This window comes from Hippichthys cyanospilos, chromosome 10 (assembly GCF_059441005.1).
Source record: "Hippichthys cyanospilos isolate Australia breed blue-spotted pipefish chromosome 10, RoL_Hcya_1.0, whole genome shotgun sequence".
Classification (NCBI taxonomy): domain Eukaryota; kingdom Metazoa; phylum Chordata; class Actinopteri; order Syngnathiformes; family Syngnathidae; genus Hippichthys; species Hippichthys cyanospilos.
Window position 1 is genome coordinate 6,899,646 of NC_142378.1, and position 20,340 is coordinate 6,919,985.

The window sequence follows — 20,340 nt, forward strand, 5'->3', positions numbered from 1 at the left end:
ACACACACACACACGCCCATAGTCACGTGCACTGGCGCTCAGCGAGGCAGCTCCGCGCTCAGAAGCATCAGTTAGCGCACCAAGCCAAGCAGCGGGAAGGACGCGCCGCTCAGCCTCCGTCCTCTAGCGGAAAGAAGTGCCGCGCAGCAGGAAGAAAAAAAAAAAGGATCAGCGGAATATGCGCGGGTCATCCCTTTGGCTCCAGAACCGACACCTCCGTCATGCACTCAGCCGGGGACAACTAACTTCCCCAGCATGAGTCGTGCCATTCAGTGGCTCGGTGGGGGCAAAGTCCGCTAAGCTCGCCCACCAGGGTGTCGCCCTTCTGGAACGAAGAGAGGCCGGATCCCGGGAGCTGGGATCCCGAGAGGATGACCAGGGGGGGCGTCCCCGCTCCGTGACGCTCCGGGCTGTGGCCCCCGTCATGCGTGTCCCCCGCCGGCCTGGTGCCCACTCGCTGCGGCTCCTGTCCCTCTTGGTCTTCGTGATGGGGGCGGCCCCCTCGCCGGCGCTGACGGCGGGATGCCCAGACAGGTGCGAGTCGGGTTAGTTTACGGAAAATTCTGGTTTCTGGTGAACTTGTATGAAATCTTTCTGTCGGGATGATACTTAAAATTTCCCCAGATCTTCAGGCTTCTTCCCACTTTCTAAAAACACGTTAGGTTCATTAAAACTTGCTAAAGGTGTGATCAAGTTCTTGATCAAGTATAAACACTACAGAAAATGGATGCACGTGTTCCTGGTTTATTCCAGTTTATTCCCATGGCAGGTGTGTGTGCGACGACCAGCTGGTGGTCCAGTGCGCCGGACGGGAGCTGACCCGGTTCCCCGCCGATCTCCCCCTAGCCACCCGGCAGCTCATCATCTCCAACAACCAAATCGGAGACCTGCCGGCGTTGCAGCTCAACTACCTGTCCGATCTGGTCTACCTAGACTGCAGCAACAATTCCCTCACGGAAATCTCAGAGTCTACCTTCGGGAACCTGCGCAAGCTGGCCTATCTGGACCTGTCCTTCAACTCCCTGCTGCAGATCGATGAACGGACTTTCGGGCCTCTGGCGTCCCTGGTCATGCTGCGGCTGACGGACAACCCGAATCTCGGGGAGATACATGCCGACGCCTTTGCGGAGAACGCGGCCCTGCAGGTCCTGGACGTGAGTCGGAACAACCTGAGCGTCTTCAACATCAGCGGTCTGATTGCACTGCCGGCCCTCAGGTCTCTGGGACTCAGTGGGAATCCGTGGAAGTGCGACTGCGACACGGAAGACCTCTGCCTTTGGGTCCAGATCGAGAGTTTCAAGTTCCAAGGTGAGGATGCGTGAAGTAAATATTTACTGTGCATCCAAATAGTGCTTTGCTTTTTTTCATTAACTTATTCAATGCTAGGGACGTATTTTCATATTTTTTTTAACCACATACAGTCACAGATACTCAAGTATTAAATCAATATTTATGTACATTAAGGACATTAATTTCTAGATATTTAAGCATTAAATCGATTCTTAAGTATTGATATAATGCTTTAATATCCTAAGCATAGATTTTTAATATCTTAAATATCAATACTTAAGTACTGATATAAGTACTCTTAAAAAAAACCTGAAAATACATGTGTCAAATCCACAGGTCACCTGACACACATGACAATAAACAGAAAAAAAAAATCCATCCAAAATCGTGAAAGAGGCTATTTTCGCTAAAAGTATTGCAAAGACATTCCAAGGTCTCCGCAGTGCTTGTTGTCACATCAGCTCATTAAGATGTCGCGATTGCGGCTGCAGTTTAATCTGAGATAGCGGCGCACTTATCGTGCCGTTAGGACATCGTGTGTACTACATGAAGACAGCATGGAAAGCCCATGGGACATTGTTGATGGGAAAAGCCAATGTTAATGCTGCTTATGTGTGTGAAGCCAGTAAAGTGCTTAAGGCGGGGTTTCTCAAAACTTTTTGGCTCTAGGGACCCCTAAATAGAGGAGAAATTTTTCCAAGGACCCATTTATAATCCTAATGCAAATTAAACATTGTGCACAATTATTCCTTGCTTTTCACTAGGGACAGGGACAGAGCCTCGCTGCAGATCGTTGTAATTGACCCAAAAGGTTTTATAATTACCTGTAGATGTCACTGCATGGCCCCAAACAAGATTTATGAATAGGACAGAGCGTTAGCAAAGAGATGTTTTTCCTCTGATTTCAACAGTTACTTGTGAAGTTGTCAAATTCATGATAAATTCTAGGAGATTTCTTTTCATTCAAATCCTGTTAATTCCGACGGAACTTTGTTGACGTTGAAAAATCCTTCAATATTGCAATCTTAACCTTAACTTAGTGCTTCTAAGTTCTAATAGTTGGGCGGATGACCCCAGTGAAAAGGCTTTGTTTTCGTCATGTGAAGTGTAATTGCAATAAATTAAGAAATTTCATCTTTTTTTATATCTTTGATGCACATATCTTTGATATCGTTTTTATATCTTTGAAGCACTTGGTTATTTTTTTTTTCTGTTTTAGACTAGGCTGTCACCTATATAAACGCTGTACATTTAATGAACAGTTGTTGAAAGTTGAATAATATTGCTTTTTCTTTTGTTAATGTTCAAAAGGATACATGTTTAGGTATACTTGTTTTTTTTTTTTTTTAATTGCTAGGGGGGCAAGTCCCCCATATGTAGGTGTGCATTAGAGCTTTTATTTTAAACCTGGTCACCCTAATTAGAAGTTAATGTTGGATCTAATGAAGTCAAGGTTAGAGCTAAAGCTAACTGGAAGATAATGTTGAAGCTAATAGTAGAAAATCAACAACTACTTAATTATCAAGCAATTGATAATAATTTTTAATAATCCATTACTTAGAAAGCTAATTGAATTTTTAACTGTCCCAATCTTCAAAATTTCAGGTTCTCAATATTAAATACTGTCTAGTGTCTGTAGTCGTTCACGTAAGCAGAGTTATTATCTTTGTGCTAATTCATGAAAAAAAACATTTGCTTTGACTTTTTTGCCCTTTTCCCTGCATAAGGACCACACCAGCAACAAATCTTTTTTATTATTATTATAACTGCATTGTCAATTTGGAATATTGTCCTATTTTAAAAAAAACAAATGGAATTTAATCATTAATTTCAATTCTAGTATGGAGTCAAGATCATTTTCACAATTGTGAGACCCCAAACTACAAGTTTGTAGACCCCTATTTGAGATCCGCTAGCTTAAGGCAGAAGAAATCCGGTAATAGTGTCCTTTTGTATTATTTATTGCATGCTTCAACTTCACTCCTCGTTCATGTTTACAATGATGCTGCTGGTCAGATAATGTGCTCCCATTGAGGAGTGCGTATTAAAAGACACTCCACTTACTCTTCGTGTGCGTAACGTCAACTGAAGGGAAACACTTCAGAGCCTACTGAGGCAGGATTAAGAAGAACATGGGAGTGCTTTAAAACACACCTTGTACTTTATCAATTGCTCTTAATAATACAAGCTTAGATTTATTTAGGACCTTCCAAGGTACCCAAGGACACTTTACCCGAGTTAATGGGGTAATTAATTAAATGTTGAGTATGTTATAAGAGTCTACTATACGCTAATAGCGAGCGTGATGGAAGAAGTGCGAGCAGGGTGGTAAACTATTGTTGGAGGCTAATGTTAAAGCTAACTTTGGTAGCTAACATTAGAAGTAATATTGGAAGTTGATTTAGAAGTAGGGTACCAGACTTCTCGTTTTAATTGGGACAGTCCTGATTTTGGGCACTGTGTCGCGATGGATTTCACCAGCCCCATTTTTTTGTCCCGATATTAAGTAGCTCGCGCCCCAGTGTCCCGATTGTTTGTTGCAATTTTTTTGGTTCAGCCAGCAAAGGTCCATGCAAATGTAAATCACACAGTGGTCATAGCAATCAATGCAATAAAAGAATTTAAAAGAATTTAAACTGTTTATTTTTGCATTCACGTCAAACGTGTAAATATAGATACTTCCTGTTTCTGTGTCGACAAATCATGGGAAATGAAGTCAGACCGTGGTCTGACTTCATTTCCCATGATTTGTCGACACATGAGGAACCTGTCATGTCCCAGTTTTATTTTTTATTTTAAACCTGGTCACCCTACTTAGAGGTTAATGTTGGATCTAATGATGGAAGTCAAGGTTAGAGCTAAAGCTAACTGGAAGATAATGTTGATGCTAATAGTAGAAAACAAGGTTAACAGTAGAGTTCCGTAGCTCTTCAGAAAGTAACGTAAACATTGTAGAGCTAACTTAGACATTAATGTTGGATATAATGATGAAGTCAAGGTAAGTGCTAAAGCTAACACTAGAAGATAATATTTAAGCTAATATCGTAAACCTATGTTAGCGGTAACTTTGGAAGAAAACAATAGAGTTCCGTCGCTCTTCAAAGGTAACGTGAACATTGTGGAACTAAAATCGGAAGCTAACATAATTTTGATGCTAATGTTGGGAGCAAACATTAGCGGTAACCTTGCAAGATAACAAAAGGGGTGCATTTGTTAATTAATTCTGAGAGAAAGACTCCTTTTTGTTAATTTTGTGTTCTAAACCAATCAGCAGCCATGCTTGAACTGTTTACAGCTGTATTGCCCAACGCACTGGCGGAATGGGCTAGCGCTTAACTTCTGAATGTGGGAGTGAGCCATTGCGCGCTCGGAGCGTACTTCCGAACTTATGCTTCTTTAGCATTCGAGTGGAACTGTATCTCTAAGTTTGCATAGGAAATCGATATCAGAGCTAAAATGACTTTGGAATCTAATGCTGAATGCTAACATTTATTACAACATTTGAAGCTAAAGTTTAATCTTACTAACAAACTGCACATGCTAACATCTCTTTCCATATCACAATAACTTCCATTTTCAAATCTACAATTACAATGACACTCTTTGTCATTGCCTGGTATCTTTCTGTGCTTAATTACTAGCCATGATCTTTTTAGGAACACGCTACTGACGGTTAGCATCCGTTCCTATGTCATAACAATTTTCTGACGTTTGTTTTTTGTGACCCTTTTCCCCTTTGCCACCTCAGGCACCCGACGAGGTTACTGAAGAGTGTCCGCGATTTGTGTGAATATTCATTTGAAGGAAAAGCTTCCGTGTAGCGACTCCATTCTATTTATTCCTCCGCGCCTGCAGCGTTGCACTCTCTCTTGCGGTTGCTCTCGTTAATTGGCAGTGAATGGTCGAGTGGCCTGACGCGTTGATTCGGACAGGCACTCTGCATCCAGACGTGCACAAAGTCAAAGACATTTTTATTTCTGACGGAGGAGGTGAAAGTGGACTTATCTGTAATGAACTCAAGAGATGAGCCGCAGTGGTGTGGCAAAACAAAGCATGTGGGACAAAACAGGGTCGGGATGAGGTCACCACTCAAATTCATTAAAGGCAATTGCATCATTCAATACAGGCGCAGCATACATTATTCAGCACATTGGACGCATATCCAATTCAGCTGGCCTATTTTTGCAGTCAAAATTCAAATTTCTTATTGTTGTCGTGGTTTTTTGTTGATTCATTTACTTCATTTTATTATATTCTTTTTAAAACTTACATATACAAAACTAAAATATGTTCTGTTGATACACAGACACATACATACATATTATATATATATATATATATATATATATATATATATATATATATATATATATATATATATATATATATATATATATATATATATATATATATATATATATATATATATATCCACTACCATCATCTACCACTTACATATATAACTTTTTCAATTCTCAAAATAATAATTATTGAGCTAACAAGGTAACAAGGATAAACAAAATAAACCCATTATGCGTAGTGGTCATGCTACGTTTTTTCATTTGCTTTTTTTAAAATATGTTTTTTCCATGTTATTTTCATTTTTTTATTGTTCATTTGAACTTCTTTTGTTGTTACTTTTTAAAAACCTTCACGATGACACTGGCCCATTTAGTAGTTTAAAACTCAACCTCAAAAAAGTGCAGTCAAAGACATTTAAATCTACATTTTCCTGCAAGTTCACAATAAAAATAATTTAATTAGATTGTTAAACTCTATAATAAAAATGCTTATATCCAAGCCTTATTTAATCTTTTTTTTTAAATATTCATTTGAGTTTTTCAAACTTTGAAAAGGCTCTGACCAGGAGGAAAACACGAAGCTTGAAGAAGAACACCACACAACATTCCTCCAAGTTGTGAGGAATGAAATGAGAGGATGGATGAGTGAAACAGAGTGAAGAGGGGCTGGAGGGAGACTAAAAAAAAAAATTGAAGCGATAAGAGCTTTTTACCGACCTTCGCTTTGGCTCTGCACTTATCCTCTGCCAGAGGATGAGGAGCTTCTACGGAGAAAGTGAAAAAGGAGGACGACGGTGTTCTGACTAACATTCAAGAACGAGAGCGAAGGCGTGAATGTGGAAAAGGTCAACTATTCTTAGGCACCGTGATGATTGCGTTTTAGCTCCTTGATAGCATCAGCACACATTCCAGACCCTCCAGCTTTAGATAATCACTTGATTGTGTTGTGGAGGCTTAGAAGTCAAACAAAAAAAAAAGTTGAAGCCATCAGTTTTCTTACTTTTGTTAGAAGTTTAGTCTTGACGGAGGTCTGCAGAGTTTACATTCAACCAATTTCTTGAGGGACCTCTGACATTTACATCGCTCGTCAGTGCTCCTATCTGTCATGAGGATCATCAATTTAGTAGATAAAAAGAACGGTTAGCAAGCGTGTCGTCCCAAGATGCTATCAGCTGCGACTCACGTGAGTGCTCGATAACGGCACAGTCCTCTTTCGCATGCTTCTTTGTGCTTAGCAACAAACATAACAATACGCACAATTTCTCTGCAAAAATGAGCACTGCAACTTACAAATTGAAGTGACCAGTTGCCATGCTTACGCCAAATAGCTTGCTCATCACCTCACTGACACAGTGGAACACCCGCGTTAGCATTAGCATTTAGCTAATGAAGCAATTCCAAATGGGCGGGGGTCACCATCTGGGCCATTATCAGACATTCAGCATTTTACAGTGTATTTAACATGACGTCAAGACTTTTTTTTTTTTTTTTTAACGTATACCATTATGTGTGTGTGTGTATTTTTCATATTATATATATATATATATATATATATATATATATATATATATATATATATATATATATATATATATATATATATATATATATATAATATATAGTATAATCAAATAGTCTGATTATTATTTTTAAAATTAATAATTTGCATCCCATTATGAAAAAACAAGAATTTGAACTGACACTACAGGAAATAAAGTGAAAACAAAGTGGCTTGGTCGTGATTCAATTTTAGATGCAGAACATAAAATATTTTAAAATAGGGGGAAAATGTGTGAATTTGATTGTGTGAATTTGTTTTCACAAGTCGACAAATGTTTACCATTTAGAGGATATAATTCCAAAATCTAGGTCTCTAAACAATTAATTATTAAAGTAGTTTGGGGATTTTTTGATAATATTTTAGTTGTCAGTTAATCTTTTAATCATTACACTTCTAGATGGAAGCGAACACCAGAGCTGAAGTTTCCTTTTAAGATTAAAGTTAGAGCTAATATGTAGCTGTCGTTAGAGGTAATGTTGAAGCTAAGAATGGTGGCTAAGATTACAGCTAACATTGGAGGCTAACATTAAAGGTAATGCTGAAGGCTAATACCAGAAGCTAACATTAGCAATTTTAAGTACATGCAGCACTTGAGTATTTTTGCTACTTGAGATAAAAATGACCTCACGGGATCCTGTTTTTTGTCACCTTCTATTTCAGTTTTTTTTTTTTTTTTCTCAGTTTTATCCCCACTTCCCATCAGTCAATCAGGCTAAGAAAAGCTGTATCTGCCAGGAATGTCCTTGACATTTGCGCCACTTGTCAGCACTTCTTATCTGTCACACACTAAAGTCCACTTTGAAAATGCCCAAAACTACTTATTCGTCTTCCTTTGTAGAGGTTGATAGAGCTGATCAAGTTCGAATTAAAATCTTGCCAATGAAGGGTTGGGGGGGACATCAAGTGGTATTGATGTGGGCAGTGTTTGATAACCTTGGATCAAACTCATTACGCAGTCATTTGCACTTGTCCTTAAACATGCACAGAATTTCAATATAGCTGCAATAAAAGTTCTTTAAAGGCTGCCGTTAAATTTGTTGTTTTTAGGACAGTGGTTCTCAACGTTCTTCCAGTGATGTACCCCATGTGAAAAATCTTTTCAGCCAAGTACTCCTTAACCAGTGCAAACCATTTTTGGGTTAAAAAAAAAAAAAAAGACTTAAAACGCACCATCACTGTCTGATTTATTAAACTTTACAGCCTTTCAAACTTCATTTGTATTGGTCCAGATCTCTTCACAAAAATAAAGCATTAACTTAATTACTAATAAATATTTGTCCTCAGAAAAATAATCACCACAAAGTGTCAGACCTGTTCTCAAAAAGGAATATTTACAGTATAAATAAATATTTGTCCACAAAAAAATATTCAACTTAAAGTGTCTTCTTTTGGGAACATAGGAGATCAATAATGTGACAGGTAACGAGAGGTGGCACATGACAAGTTGGGTCGAACAATTCAAGTATGGGGGAGAATCTGGCTTTTTTAAATAATAAAATTGAATAACCGACTGAACATAAACTTGCGTTTTCCTGAAAAAATTGATTAATTTAATAATTATTTTTAAAGGATTTTTGCATGTTTGTTTGTTTGTTTGTTTTATTCAAAATTACATTAAAAAATGGATTCAGAATTGATGGTTGCACACAGAGAAATTGTTACAGCAGTGTACTGAGCTTCCAACAACATAGTTTTCATTTAAGAAGGCCATGCATCAGTGTCATGAGTGCAGATGGAGGGAGACAGAGAATGATGAGGTTGAAGTGACGGTGTCAGGAGTGTTAAGGAGGAGGAAGTGTTTGCCGAAGAGGAGACAGGAAGAGGAAAGCCTGCCCAGACAAAGACCTGTTCAGGCATAGATCGTTCTAGACCGATCATCCGTCCATCCTTCATTTGCAATGTTTTTACCCTTTGGCCTTCCTGGTGCCTGAGTGCACTTTAATGGACAGTGTGAGCCATCAGCCAAAGGGAAAGTGGCCTGGTTCACCTCTCAAATAGAAAAAAATATATAGTATGATTCCTCAATAAACACATGATGGACACTAAAGCTCTGCTACATCCCAATTTATTATTGCATCCACCCTCCTAGGTTCCGCCTCTACACAGGCAATACATACTATAATTATTGTATTTTGCATTCCATGGTGATATGCTTTTTTTTTTTTTGTGATTCAATACATTTAAACTGTGCTTAAAGGGTATGATTTAATCAAAACTGTGTATTAAATAAGTGGGGGTGGGACAACTATGTTATTTAGTTAGTACAGTTTTTATATGGTGCCATTATATAGCAGAATGTACTGTATCCCCTTTGATGAACAGAAGTTCCTGTATTTACAAAAAATAAATAATAGCAATGGTAGTCATTGAAAAACTTAACTTCATACAGCACAGTTTTGACCAAAAGCACTGAAATGGAATAATCGTTGACTGACTGTGTGGTCTGTAAAAAAAACAAAAAAAAACACACACACAAATTGGACATTAGTCTCGTGCTCCCTCTCCGATTAATTGTCTTTCCTCTCCTTCGTCCTCTCGCGCCATTATTATTTGCAGTCAACTGAGCATGAAGGGGGGAGAGGGGGGAGGGGGTAATGATGAGGATGTCAATTAGCGTGTTGCTAATGAGAGATGAAGTTAGATGAGATGATAAAAGGGGGAAAAAAACTGCTTCCTCATCTTTTCTCTAGTAACCGATTGCTCCGTTGAAAGATGAAAACGCCCTTGTGACTTTTAATTTTCCATTTAAAGCAGAATTGTGTTACAATGCCCTCAAAAAGGCACACGTACACATTAACGCCTCTATGGAAATCTTGCTTGTTCTCTGAAAACATTTGAGCTACCAACAATAAAAACATTCAGGAGAGAGATAACGGTTCTCACCATGGCTAAAAACCGATGCTTTCATACAGATTGACTTGCAACTTTTTTCTCGTGATTTGAACCCTGTGGCTGATAAGCCAGTATGATTTATCTGCAGGTTTTTCTGTTTGTTTGTTAGGAGACAATCCGCTGGTAAAGAAAATTCATGTATCTGTTTAAGGTGTCAATTTATGGAACAATTATGAAACAGGACTGAAAATATGGAATCAATGTCAGAGCGCAAAAGGTTTTAAAAAAAAATTGTAATGGAATCTAAAAGTGATGTATAAATTGAATAAGACCTTGTATAAAAAATTGTGATGTGTAAATTTGATATGATTGTACACATGTATGATTTTATGTATATGAATATGTGCAATGTGTTTATACGTGAACTATAATATTCAATCAAAGCATTCAATCAAGTATTCATCCATTCATCTATTTATCCATTCATTTTCTATACATATGTTGGTGCTAGGATGTTGTTGAAAGACGGTAAACTACAAAGAAAGTTTAAAAGAAAAAACTTCCATTTTCCACGACCTGCGGCTTATCCATGACAAATATTGTTTTATGCTCAAATTTTGCTGCTGCAGTTTATCGTCTGAAAAACATGGTTACATACATTGAGGGCGGTAGCATGGAAGAGTGGTTAGCATGCTTGCCTCACAGTTCAGAGGTTGTGGGTTTGATTCCAGCTGCAGCCTTCCTGTGTGGAGTTTGCACGTTCTCTTTGCGGGTTTTCTCGCGATACTCCGGTTTCCTCCCACACTCAAATACATTGTAGTTACTGTATATCGGGATACAATGAGCCCCTTAAACATTTTTTTTAATTTTACCATTGCATTTAGATATAGAAACCAAGACATAAAAATCGTTTTTCAACACAACTTCAATAACTCCTCCCACATTCTCCTCCAGATGAGGGCCAGACGGCGTGCCACAGCCCGGCCGAGCTGGCGGGCCGACGTCTGGCCGAGGTGGGCATGCAGCTGCGGGCGGACTGCCACCAGGGCTTGGGCTACTGGGACTACCTCTTCTTCGTGGCCATCGGCTTCGTCATCTTCTCGGCAGGCACCGTGTCGGCGTGGGTGATGGGCGTGCTCATGGTGCTGTACGAACGCTACAGCAAACGCAAGAGCGAGGAGCTGGACAGCAACGACGAGGACGTCAGGGGGGGCGGCGGGGGCAAGCAGGGAAACGGGGACGTGATCAAGCCTGGCGTGCAGGTTTGATGCCGCCGATGACTCTGAGACCAAAGACCCCATCCGCCGATTCGGCAGTGTTCGGAATCACTCCGTAGCCACTAGTGCCCTATATAGTGACTCGTTCATGCTGTTTGAAAGCATAGAAACTAGCAAGTATCATCAAATGCATCCCACAATGCATTGGGAACAGATGCTCACTCAAAAAGGAATATTGTAGTATTGGCAGAGTGACAGGGACAGAGTCCTGCCTCAAATACTGAAAATCTGCAAGGAAATGACAACCCTCCAAAAAGTTAACTGTTGCATGACAAAATTAAAACGCCACAAGATTTCTCGTCACTGCACAGCGTGAGAGGTGCCCAAAAGTCTTTTTCCGAGGTGGCGCAATATAATTGAGAAGCACTGCTATAAGATGCAACCAAAAGGAGCCACAGCACTTAAAACTGTAAAAACAAGAGAAATGAATGCCCCTACCTCACAATAAACCGTATATAAACAATAACATTTTAGAATTGCCATATGTGCCAATTGTGCCATAAGAAGGCAGAAAAGCACTAATTTTATATTAGACAGATTTTGGCCCCAAAAACAGCAAATAGGTGAGTTTTACGGTGAATAATGGATAAAAGGTTAAACATAAATTGTAGAGGTATTAGGGAGCAAGTGAATGATTCCGAACACAGCTTTTCTTGTTACTGACATATTACTCAACACAGTGACAGAATGTGTGTGATTATATGCGTGTGAGTGTGTGTGTAAACCAAAAGATTAACTGTATGCCTTTACCTCGGCAATCGTAGTAAAGATTTTTGAGAGCAATAATCCCCTGCACAGACGCAATCTCCTGAGAATTTAGTAGGATTTTATACAAAAAAAAGCGTTAACAATTATTTTTTAAGTATTTTATCATGTATTTTAGATGGGCATTTTAAATGAGTTAATTTGCTATAATTATTCTTAAATTGAATTTTAACTTGTTTTATTATCAGTTAGTTTGTAATGTAATTCGCATTTTTCTAATATTTGTCTAAAAAATATATAATTTATTCACATTTAAATATAATTAAATTATAAACTTAAACAATAATTTTACTGCATTATTTAAGTGTTTTTTTAATGATTTTATTCAATATGTGAAAAAAATTATTTTATAGTGTATGTAACAATCTCTTGCAGATCAAATTATTTTCACCTGCAATTGATATTGAATATGTTCATTGGTAGATCCTTTTTGACACACAAAACGTTCGATCTAATTTTCTGCTCTGTATTTATTTTATTTTTTATAGAATCACTGTGTTTATTTTTTTTTCCATAGCCTAATTTCAGGATTTTACTTGCTCTTTATTTTTTTAAATTTTTTAATTTGATTTGTATTGTATTATTTTTGGGTTCTGTTAAATTTAACTTGACTCTATGTTATGATTATAATACCAAAAAAACAAGAGTAATTGTCCCTACTTAGAAAAGTCTTTTGCTGTTAAACCATAATGATACTACAAACTCCCAAAAATTCACTTCAAGCTCAACTTTGCAGCAAAACATTTTTTATTTCCCAAAAAGTGCATATTGCACACATGCATGCCAAAAACTATCCATAACTTCCACCAACAGCCTTAGCTAAACCTAAACTCTTCTAAACCTAAAGCTTTCCTCTCAATCGAGACGTATCACTGCAACTTACCTCCTTGACACCAACTCCTACTTAAGGTAGAATTATGAATTTGTGAATCGTGAATCACTATTATGCAGGGGATTACTTTACTACAAATAATGCTTATATTTTCTTGTATAACATCCTACAAAATTCTCATTAGAACCCTCAATGAGTTGTTTTGTCACTGGGCTGATGCTCTTGACAACACTTGTGTGATTCTAACAAGACATCTGAATGACACACACACACGCACACCCACACATGCAAACGCATCTCCTACTTTCCATGCTGAAAGTCGTTTCAGCATTTATTCAGTATTAGTATATAACGTTCATGTACTAGTACACATTTTGCCTTCACTAGTAAAACAATATAACACACAAGTGGAGTGACTTTTTTCTACAACTAGTGCGACATTTGGCCAACTAGTATGCAATTAAAGCTTACGAGTAAATCACTGTGCTGCACTTGTAAATCTAGTAGGCCCAACTGGTGTCACCTTTGTGGGTCAAACTAGTAGCACCACATAGTGTTGTCTCACAAATTAGATGAACAATAGTTGTCCAATTCATAGGACAGAGCAAACTAGTACATGGACCTTAAACCCTTGAGCAGTATTTTGACCTTTTTGATCAAAATCTGATGTCACCATCTGGGTGAATTTTCAGCTCCCTGGTGTTTTTTTTTTTTCAATGCTTTGATGTGAAATGCTTCTAATATAAAGATCAAAGGATTTGGAGAAAATATTGCACAAGGGTTAAGCGAGGACATGTTACTAGTGAGGCAAAATTGTGCATTTGACTACACTTAAGCAGGCTCTTTTAAACCCGCAAAGTCTCCCCCTCATTATATCTAAAAAACCTCCGCCCACCTTGCTTTGTTTCTTTCAAGAAATGTCAGCTTCACAAATCCAGCACAGTGTGGTTTCAATTATTTACAAGCACGCCAAGTCGCTAGGCGGCAGTAGCTTTGCCAAATACTGACCATTCAGAAAGAACTTTGCCTCTGACGTCACCGGTATCTGCGTATTTGGTGGGAAAAAGAGTAGCGTGATGCCATTTTGTTTGATGATATTCAGTTTCGATGGAAAAAAACGCTAACGTGTAGACTATGCCTGAGTGTACTAGTTCAACTAGTGTAGTGAATTTGACTTCACTATTACCACATAGTTTTGCCTCACTAGTAACAGAGTTCTCTTAGAATGTGGAATTGTCTTACTAGTGAGGAATAAGAATGTACTAGTACTTGGCTGATTTCACACCTGAGTCAGATATTAAATAAATGCTTAATAAGCTTGCCATAGCGCTGTAATAGTAACACTGCTAGGACCAACTCTTGATATATAATATTTTCTTAAGTATGCCCAACTAGTACTAGTAGGCTACTGGACCCTACTAGTTGCACCAAAATGCTCTTTTGCTTTACTAATAACATGTTTTTCTTACATGCCAAAGTAGTTCTAGTAGTGTGCATAAAGCGCATAAGGTAGTGAGAAAACATTACTTACAAATATTAAACAATTGTTATTTTAGTGAGGACAAAGAGTGTACTAGCACACTGATTTATGAAATAAATGCTTTAACATCTTTCTATAATCACACTCAAAACACCCAACATACCTTAAACCAAAAAAAACAAAAAACAACAACAACAACAACAGATGAATGTAAAACAATAGAAAAACATGTGCAAGCTACCTTTAATGTCGCCTGTGTGCGCAGAAATGGTTGAGTGTGTGTGTTTGACACGTGGCTATCTCCTGGACGCCACCCTGCGCTGGTGGAGGAGGTGGATCAGGCTAACGCACGGCGACCGCGTCAGAGTGATAGAGTGTGTCGCCGTGTACGACGGGAATCTAAGTGACTGGCTTGGCTGACCTCGGCCTATAGGCCAACTTTGTGTGTGTGTGCGTGTGTAAGTGGGGCAACATGATCACACGGCATCCCATTGAGCCGACTAGACGACTGATTCGCGACGAGTCCCGTCACGGGGCGAGCTCAGACTCAAAATCAGTTACTCGCCCCTCATGTCATTACTTCTATCAAGGCCGTTTGGTTGTCAGTGAGCAGGACTACACAGCAGTGTTTTTAGACAACAACATGGGACCCTATTGGAGGAGTGAGATAAGGGCAAAGACATAAAATGAATAAAATATGAATGGGATCCGGCTGGAAGTATTGTTATTTTTCTCCTTTGGTTAACATTACAAGCGTTCTACTTGATAAAGTGCTTGAGAATTGTTAGTTATTTTAATATAGTACTTAAAAACGAGGATTACAGTGTTTCAAATGTATGTCAAGACAGCAGTTGAATCACTGCTATTAAATTGAAAGAAATATACACAAGATGACACACGCACGAGATAAACGTCAAGAACGCATTTCAAACTGGGATATTCAACATTAACCACAAGTCTAGCCTCATTTTGAAACATTCATAGTTTTAATTTGAATGTCTGTGTATTCTTATGGAATGGCACCATATTTGATTTGATTGATTTAAATTGGATATAGATTTTTTTCCCCTTTTGAAAGACATGGCGATTCCTTTCCAAATAGTATTTTGCCAAAATCATTTAATTTCAAGTAATTTTTTTTTAGTTTCTTAGAGAAGGCATGATTAACAATTTTATATATTTTTTATGTAAAATAATTAACATAAAAACGATTTCCTTAAATAAAAAGTAACGTGTAATTAATATTGATGCATTTTAACTTACTTGAGGGTTTAATTACTGTTTATATTTACCTTTATTATATCATATATTTTATTACATTATATTTTTTTCTCTTAAAAAACACAAACAACTCATTTGAGGACTTATTTAGACCCGCCTATTTATTTATATACATTTTTTTCCATATATGTATAACATTTTAACCCCAATTTTTCTTTCCACACAAAATGATTAGGTCCGCACACCACAAGGTCCCCAAACACAACACAACCAAACGGTCTCCACTTGGTATGTTTGCGTGTATGGTATTAACTTCAGTGACATACGCCTGCTGATGTTGCTTTCTCTTGTTTTTTCTTTCAAATGTATTTTAATTTTGTACACCATGTATCACGAGCAATAAAGACTTTACGGCTGAGCGGTGAACAACTGATGCTTTTTCAAAACGTTCTCACAGATTCTTGATACATTCTAATTTAACCCATACTTCTCTGAGGAGGGGGGAGAGAAGTGGCAACAAAACAGGCCAAATTTCAGATGTGAACCTTACTCACAGACACAAGTCCAGAAACTCAAGATTCACATTTTTCTTACTATCTATCCACTATTTTGTTTAATTATACACTAGAATAACATTCCAGAAAGAAAAGTATCTTCATCCAAGCCATTAAAGTAACTTTTTCCATATTTGTCTCTGTTATATGAGACCAGAGGAGCGAGACGGCGTGATAAGTGAGGCAGGTGTCCCATTCCTGCGGATGTCGTCTTCAGCCTCCATTAAGCCCGGCCGGGCCGCCTCGTTGCCTTTGATAGTATGCGAGCTAGTGTTAAGCATGCAAGTCCACACTTGAAGAACTGCTCATATGGAGCCCTGGGAGCTTGGTGCAGTGTGTATGTGCGTGTGTGTGTGTGTTATTGACTTATTACATTATATGGTCTATATACCGTGGGCTTCACGCTCAGAAGCTAACATCCCCTCAGAGAAATAACGGGATCAGACTAGGAAGACTAACACACACGCACGCACACACACAAGCGTCAATCCGAGAAATGCTGTTGCGCCTCTGGTCCTTTGTGTTCCTCATAGTAGATGCGGATGGACTGTCAGTCTGTCTTACTTTAGCAAGCTTACAAAGTGCAGCAGACCTTATTCAACTGTCAGGGTTTGAGTTTTAGGTAAGGTTTCAAGTCAGGGTTAGGGTTTTCACTCAGATTTAGTGTTGGAAGGCAGGGTTTGAGTTTGTAGGTAGGGTACAAGTCGTGGATACGGTTTTAATGGGAAAGAAGGTTTAGAAGTTATTTTTAGGATTTTGAACTAGGGTTTCAAGTCAGTGTTAGGGTTTAATTTTAGGATAAAGATTCAAAATTGACTTTCATGTCTGGGTTAGGGCATCAAGTCATAGTTAAGGTTTCAAAGTAGGAGTTTAAATCAGTGTTCTGTATCTAAAATGAGATTTCAAGTCACAGTTTGGGGTTCAAAGTAGTGTTTCAAGTTACATTTACAATTTCAAAGTATGTTTTTAAATCAGTGCTAGGTTTTCAAAATAGGGTTTCAAGTTTTAAAGTACGCTATTGATTTAGTGTTAGAGGCTTTAAATGGGGTTTTCAGGTTTAAAAGTTGGGTTTTAAATAAGTGTAATGTTTTCAAAGTGGGAGTTCAGGCTTCAAAGTACAGTTTTAAAAAGTCATTAAGATATATTTTTTTAAATGAATGAAAGCAAAGTAGGGTTTTAATTCACGTTCAGGGTTTCAAATAAAGTTTTAAATCTATGTTAGGGTTTCAAGTTGGGGTTTAAAAGTAGGGTTTTATATATATATATATATATATATATATATATATATATATATATATATATATATATATATATATGTATGTATGTGTGTGTATATAAAGTAGATGTGAGTACATTTAACTAACCACTAAATGGGGATACAATACAAATACTGTACAAGCAACAATACAAATCTATTTATAGCGTGACAACCCATCACACCACCAACATTCCAGTACTAAAATTAGTATTTCCCTTTTTATGAACTATCGTCACACAAAAACTCAGAATAGAACATTTCCTACTCCCTGGAATAGATATAGTCCTCCTCTGAGATGAACAACTCATTACCATCAGCTTGCCCCTCCAAGGGCCATCCTGACGCACAAATCCCCCGGATCCCCCCACCTCCTTCTCCTCTACCTATTCCAATTTAAACACTTAAGATGACAATTCCCAACCTCAATCTCCTCTTTTTCCCAAACTGATCCTCTTGAGGTGGGGAGGGTGGGGGTTCCTGGGACTAACACACACACGTACGCACGCACGCACACTGTCGATGTGGTATGGAAAAAAAAACCTTGAGATGTCTTTTAATCCTCATCTATTCAGTCAAGTGTCACTGGCTTCGGTGGCATTGGCACTGTTTCTAAAAATAAATCTGTGTGTGTGTGTGTGTGTGTATATATATATATATACAGTATATATATATATATATATATATATATATATATATATATATACAGTGGGCCCCCGGGTTACGAACTTAATCCGTATATATATATATACAGTGGTACCTCGGTACTCGACCATAATCCGTTCTGAGGTGGTGGTCGAGCACCGATTTGTTCGAACACCGAAACCAATTTTCCCATAAGAAATAATGGAAAGTATGTGTGCACAAGTAAATGTGCACAAGCAGTACATGATAAAGATAAAGATAAATAAAGCATTATAAACCATTTTGTATAATTTACTTACTTACGTTTTGGAGAGTGGTTGATGGCATACAGGAATGGATGTGGAGAGGATGGGAGGGAGTTACTCCTTCCATGATGACGCTAGCTAACTGCGACGCGAGGTCGGACACTCGTACACCACGTTCATATTTTGCTATAATTTCCTTCTTCGGTTCAATAGTGGTCCTCATTGTTTTCCTCTTTGCCTTCCCCTTATCACTGTCTTTCTTTGGACCCATTATTAAGGGCTAGAGCAACACGAAAAAGTTTAAATCCGGGAAGAAATACTCGAACAAACGTCTTACTCCGCTGGCGGTCTGAGTTGAACTGGCGCTTACCCGCTGGCCGAGAAGGGCCGAGGAGCGCGTTCGGGTCGGCTCGGCTCGGCTAGTCGAGAACCGAAAATCTGTTCGAGGTCCGATGCATTATCTACTTGAATTTTTTGGTCGAGCACCGATTTGGTCGAGTATAGAGGCGGTCGAGTACCGAGGTACCACTGTATATATATATATATATATATATATATATATATATATATATATATATATATATATATATATATATATTTAGTATACTGTATGTATCAAAATTTTCCATATTTGCATTTTTAGGATTTAGGTTTTAAAAAAGGGTGTAACTTGGCACACGGTTGTGGACCTGCACCAGATTGGAGCGTGCAGCAAGAAGAGAAGCAAGATGAGTTGGCACGAATAACACTCGGATGTCAACGCGGAGGCTGCAAGCTAAAAAGTCATTTGGCCGAAAATCACTCGATACAAAAGAGATGAGGAGGAAAGACGGAAAAAGAGGGCGGGAAACAACTGCTTCCGAGCTCTCCCCCACACAGGCTTCCCTTGCTTTACCAATGGTGCTTTCCTATTGACATAGGCCAGTGGTACTCAAAGTGGGGACCGCGGACACCCGGGGGTCCGTGGCCTGACTGCAGACGGTCCGTGAAATGATTTGGGTGTTTTGGAACTGATTTACATTTTCACAGTTACAGATTTATGCCTTGTTCGGTTTAAATGTTTGTTTTTTGGCGCCTCCTCTGACCGTCGTTGATAGAGCATTGATAAAACTAATTGCAAGCATATCATGTACAGAAATTATTGTATGACTTGTAGTCAATGTGAGCGCATGTGCCTTTAAGAGGCGGGGCCAGGTGAAATGTCTGCAAGTATGGTGTTTTAGGAATACACTTTTTGCGGGGGATTCACAAGAAAATATAAATATAATATTTTCTTGAGGAAATCCAACATTTTTGACTTAAATAAAGGATTTTTTGTATTTTTTTTTAAATGAAAATATACAATTATTCCAAAATAAGTTGTTTATTTTGATCCATAAATTATGGGGTTACCCCTCCTCAAAACATACTATGTTTTTCTAGAAAATGTAAAAAAACCTAACCTGTAAATTGTGTGATTATTTTTCTTTAAGTGGTCCAAAGATTCATCTCACAAGTCATTTGCTCTCTTGTGCTCTTGACAGCATGATGAATGATTGCTGATAAAGATGAAAAATCATCTGTCATTGGCCTCCTCATGTAAATGGTTCCTGTCAATGAAAGTCATTTATCTAACATGTCTGTTTGAGGCTATGTTGGTTTTGTTGCCCCCTCGCCTGGCAGATAATAGAGATAACTGGTGACTGGAGGCTAAAGTGCTAATGGATTTAGCACGGTGGGATACATTTGCATGCCGGAGTGAGTCGATTTGTGGACGGCTACTCATAGAAACCTTGACGCCCACATCATTGTGGAGAAATTTTTCTTTGCAACAGTTGCAAAAGCTTATATATATATATATATATATATATATATATATATATATATATATATATATATATATATATATATATATATATAAAATCAAAATTTCTATATTCTAAATGATTGAAAATAGGTGACTACATCTTCAAATGTTATGTGTTTCTTATTGAAGATTTATATATGTTTCTTTGTATGAAACACTATTTTCCTGTGGTGGGTAAAAACAAGACTGTTCTTTAAAACATTATAACTATGAATACATTCTTGTGAGATTATGCA

General features: G+C 38.1%; 1 protein-coding gene across 1 annotated transcript; it reads left to right on the forward strand.

The window, feature by feature from the left end:
- On the forward strand, window positions 1-15,977 carry lrrc52 (leucine rich repeat containing 52). The gene is made up of 3 exons (XM_088426694.1): window positions 1-534; window positions 770-1,308; window positions 10,939-15,977. The coding sequence occupies exons 1-3, from the start codon at window positions 425-427 to the stop codon at window positions 11,250-11,252; spliced, it is 963 nt and encodes a 320-aa protein (XP_088282820.1). The 5' UTR covers window positions 1-424; the 3' UTR covers window positions 11,253-15,977.
- The last annotated feature ends 4,363 nt before the right edge of the window (window positions 15,978-20,340 follow it).

What these genes read in the sequence shown, in the direction of transcription:
- lrrc52 (XM_088426694.1), top strand. Translation starts at nt 425, where the DNA reads ATGCGTGTCCCCCGCCGGCCTGGTGCCCACTCGCTGCGGCTCCTGTCC. An exon ending in ACGGCGGGATGCCCAGACAG is followed by an intron (nt 535 to 769) that starts GTGCGAGTCGGG and finishes TTCCCATGGCAG; the next exon opens with GTGTGTGTGCGACGACCAGC. An exon ending in CGAGAGTTTCAAGTTCCAAG is followed by an intron (nt 1,309 to 10,938) that starts GTGAGGATGCGT and finishes ATTCTCCTCCAG; the next exon opens with ATGAGGGCCAGACGGCGTGC.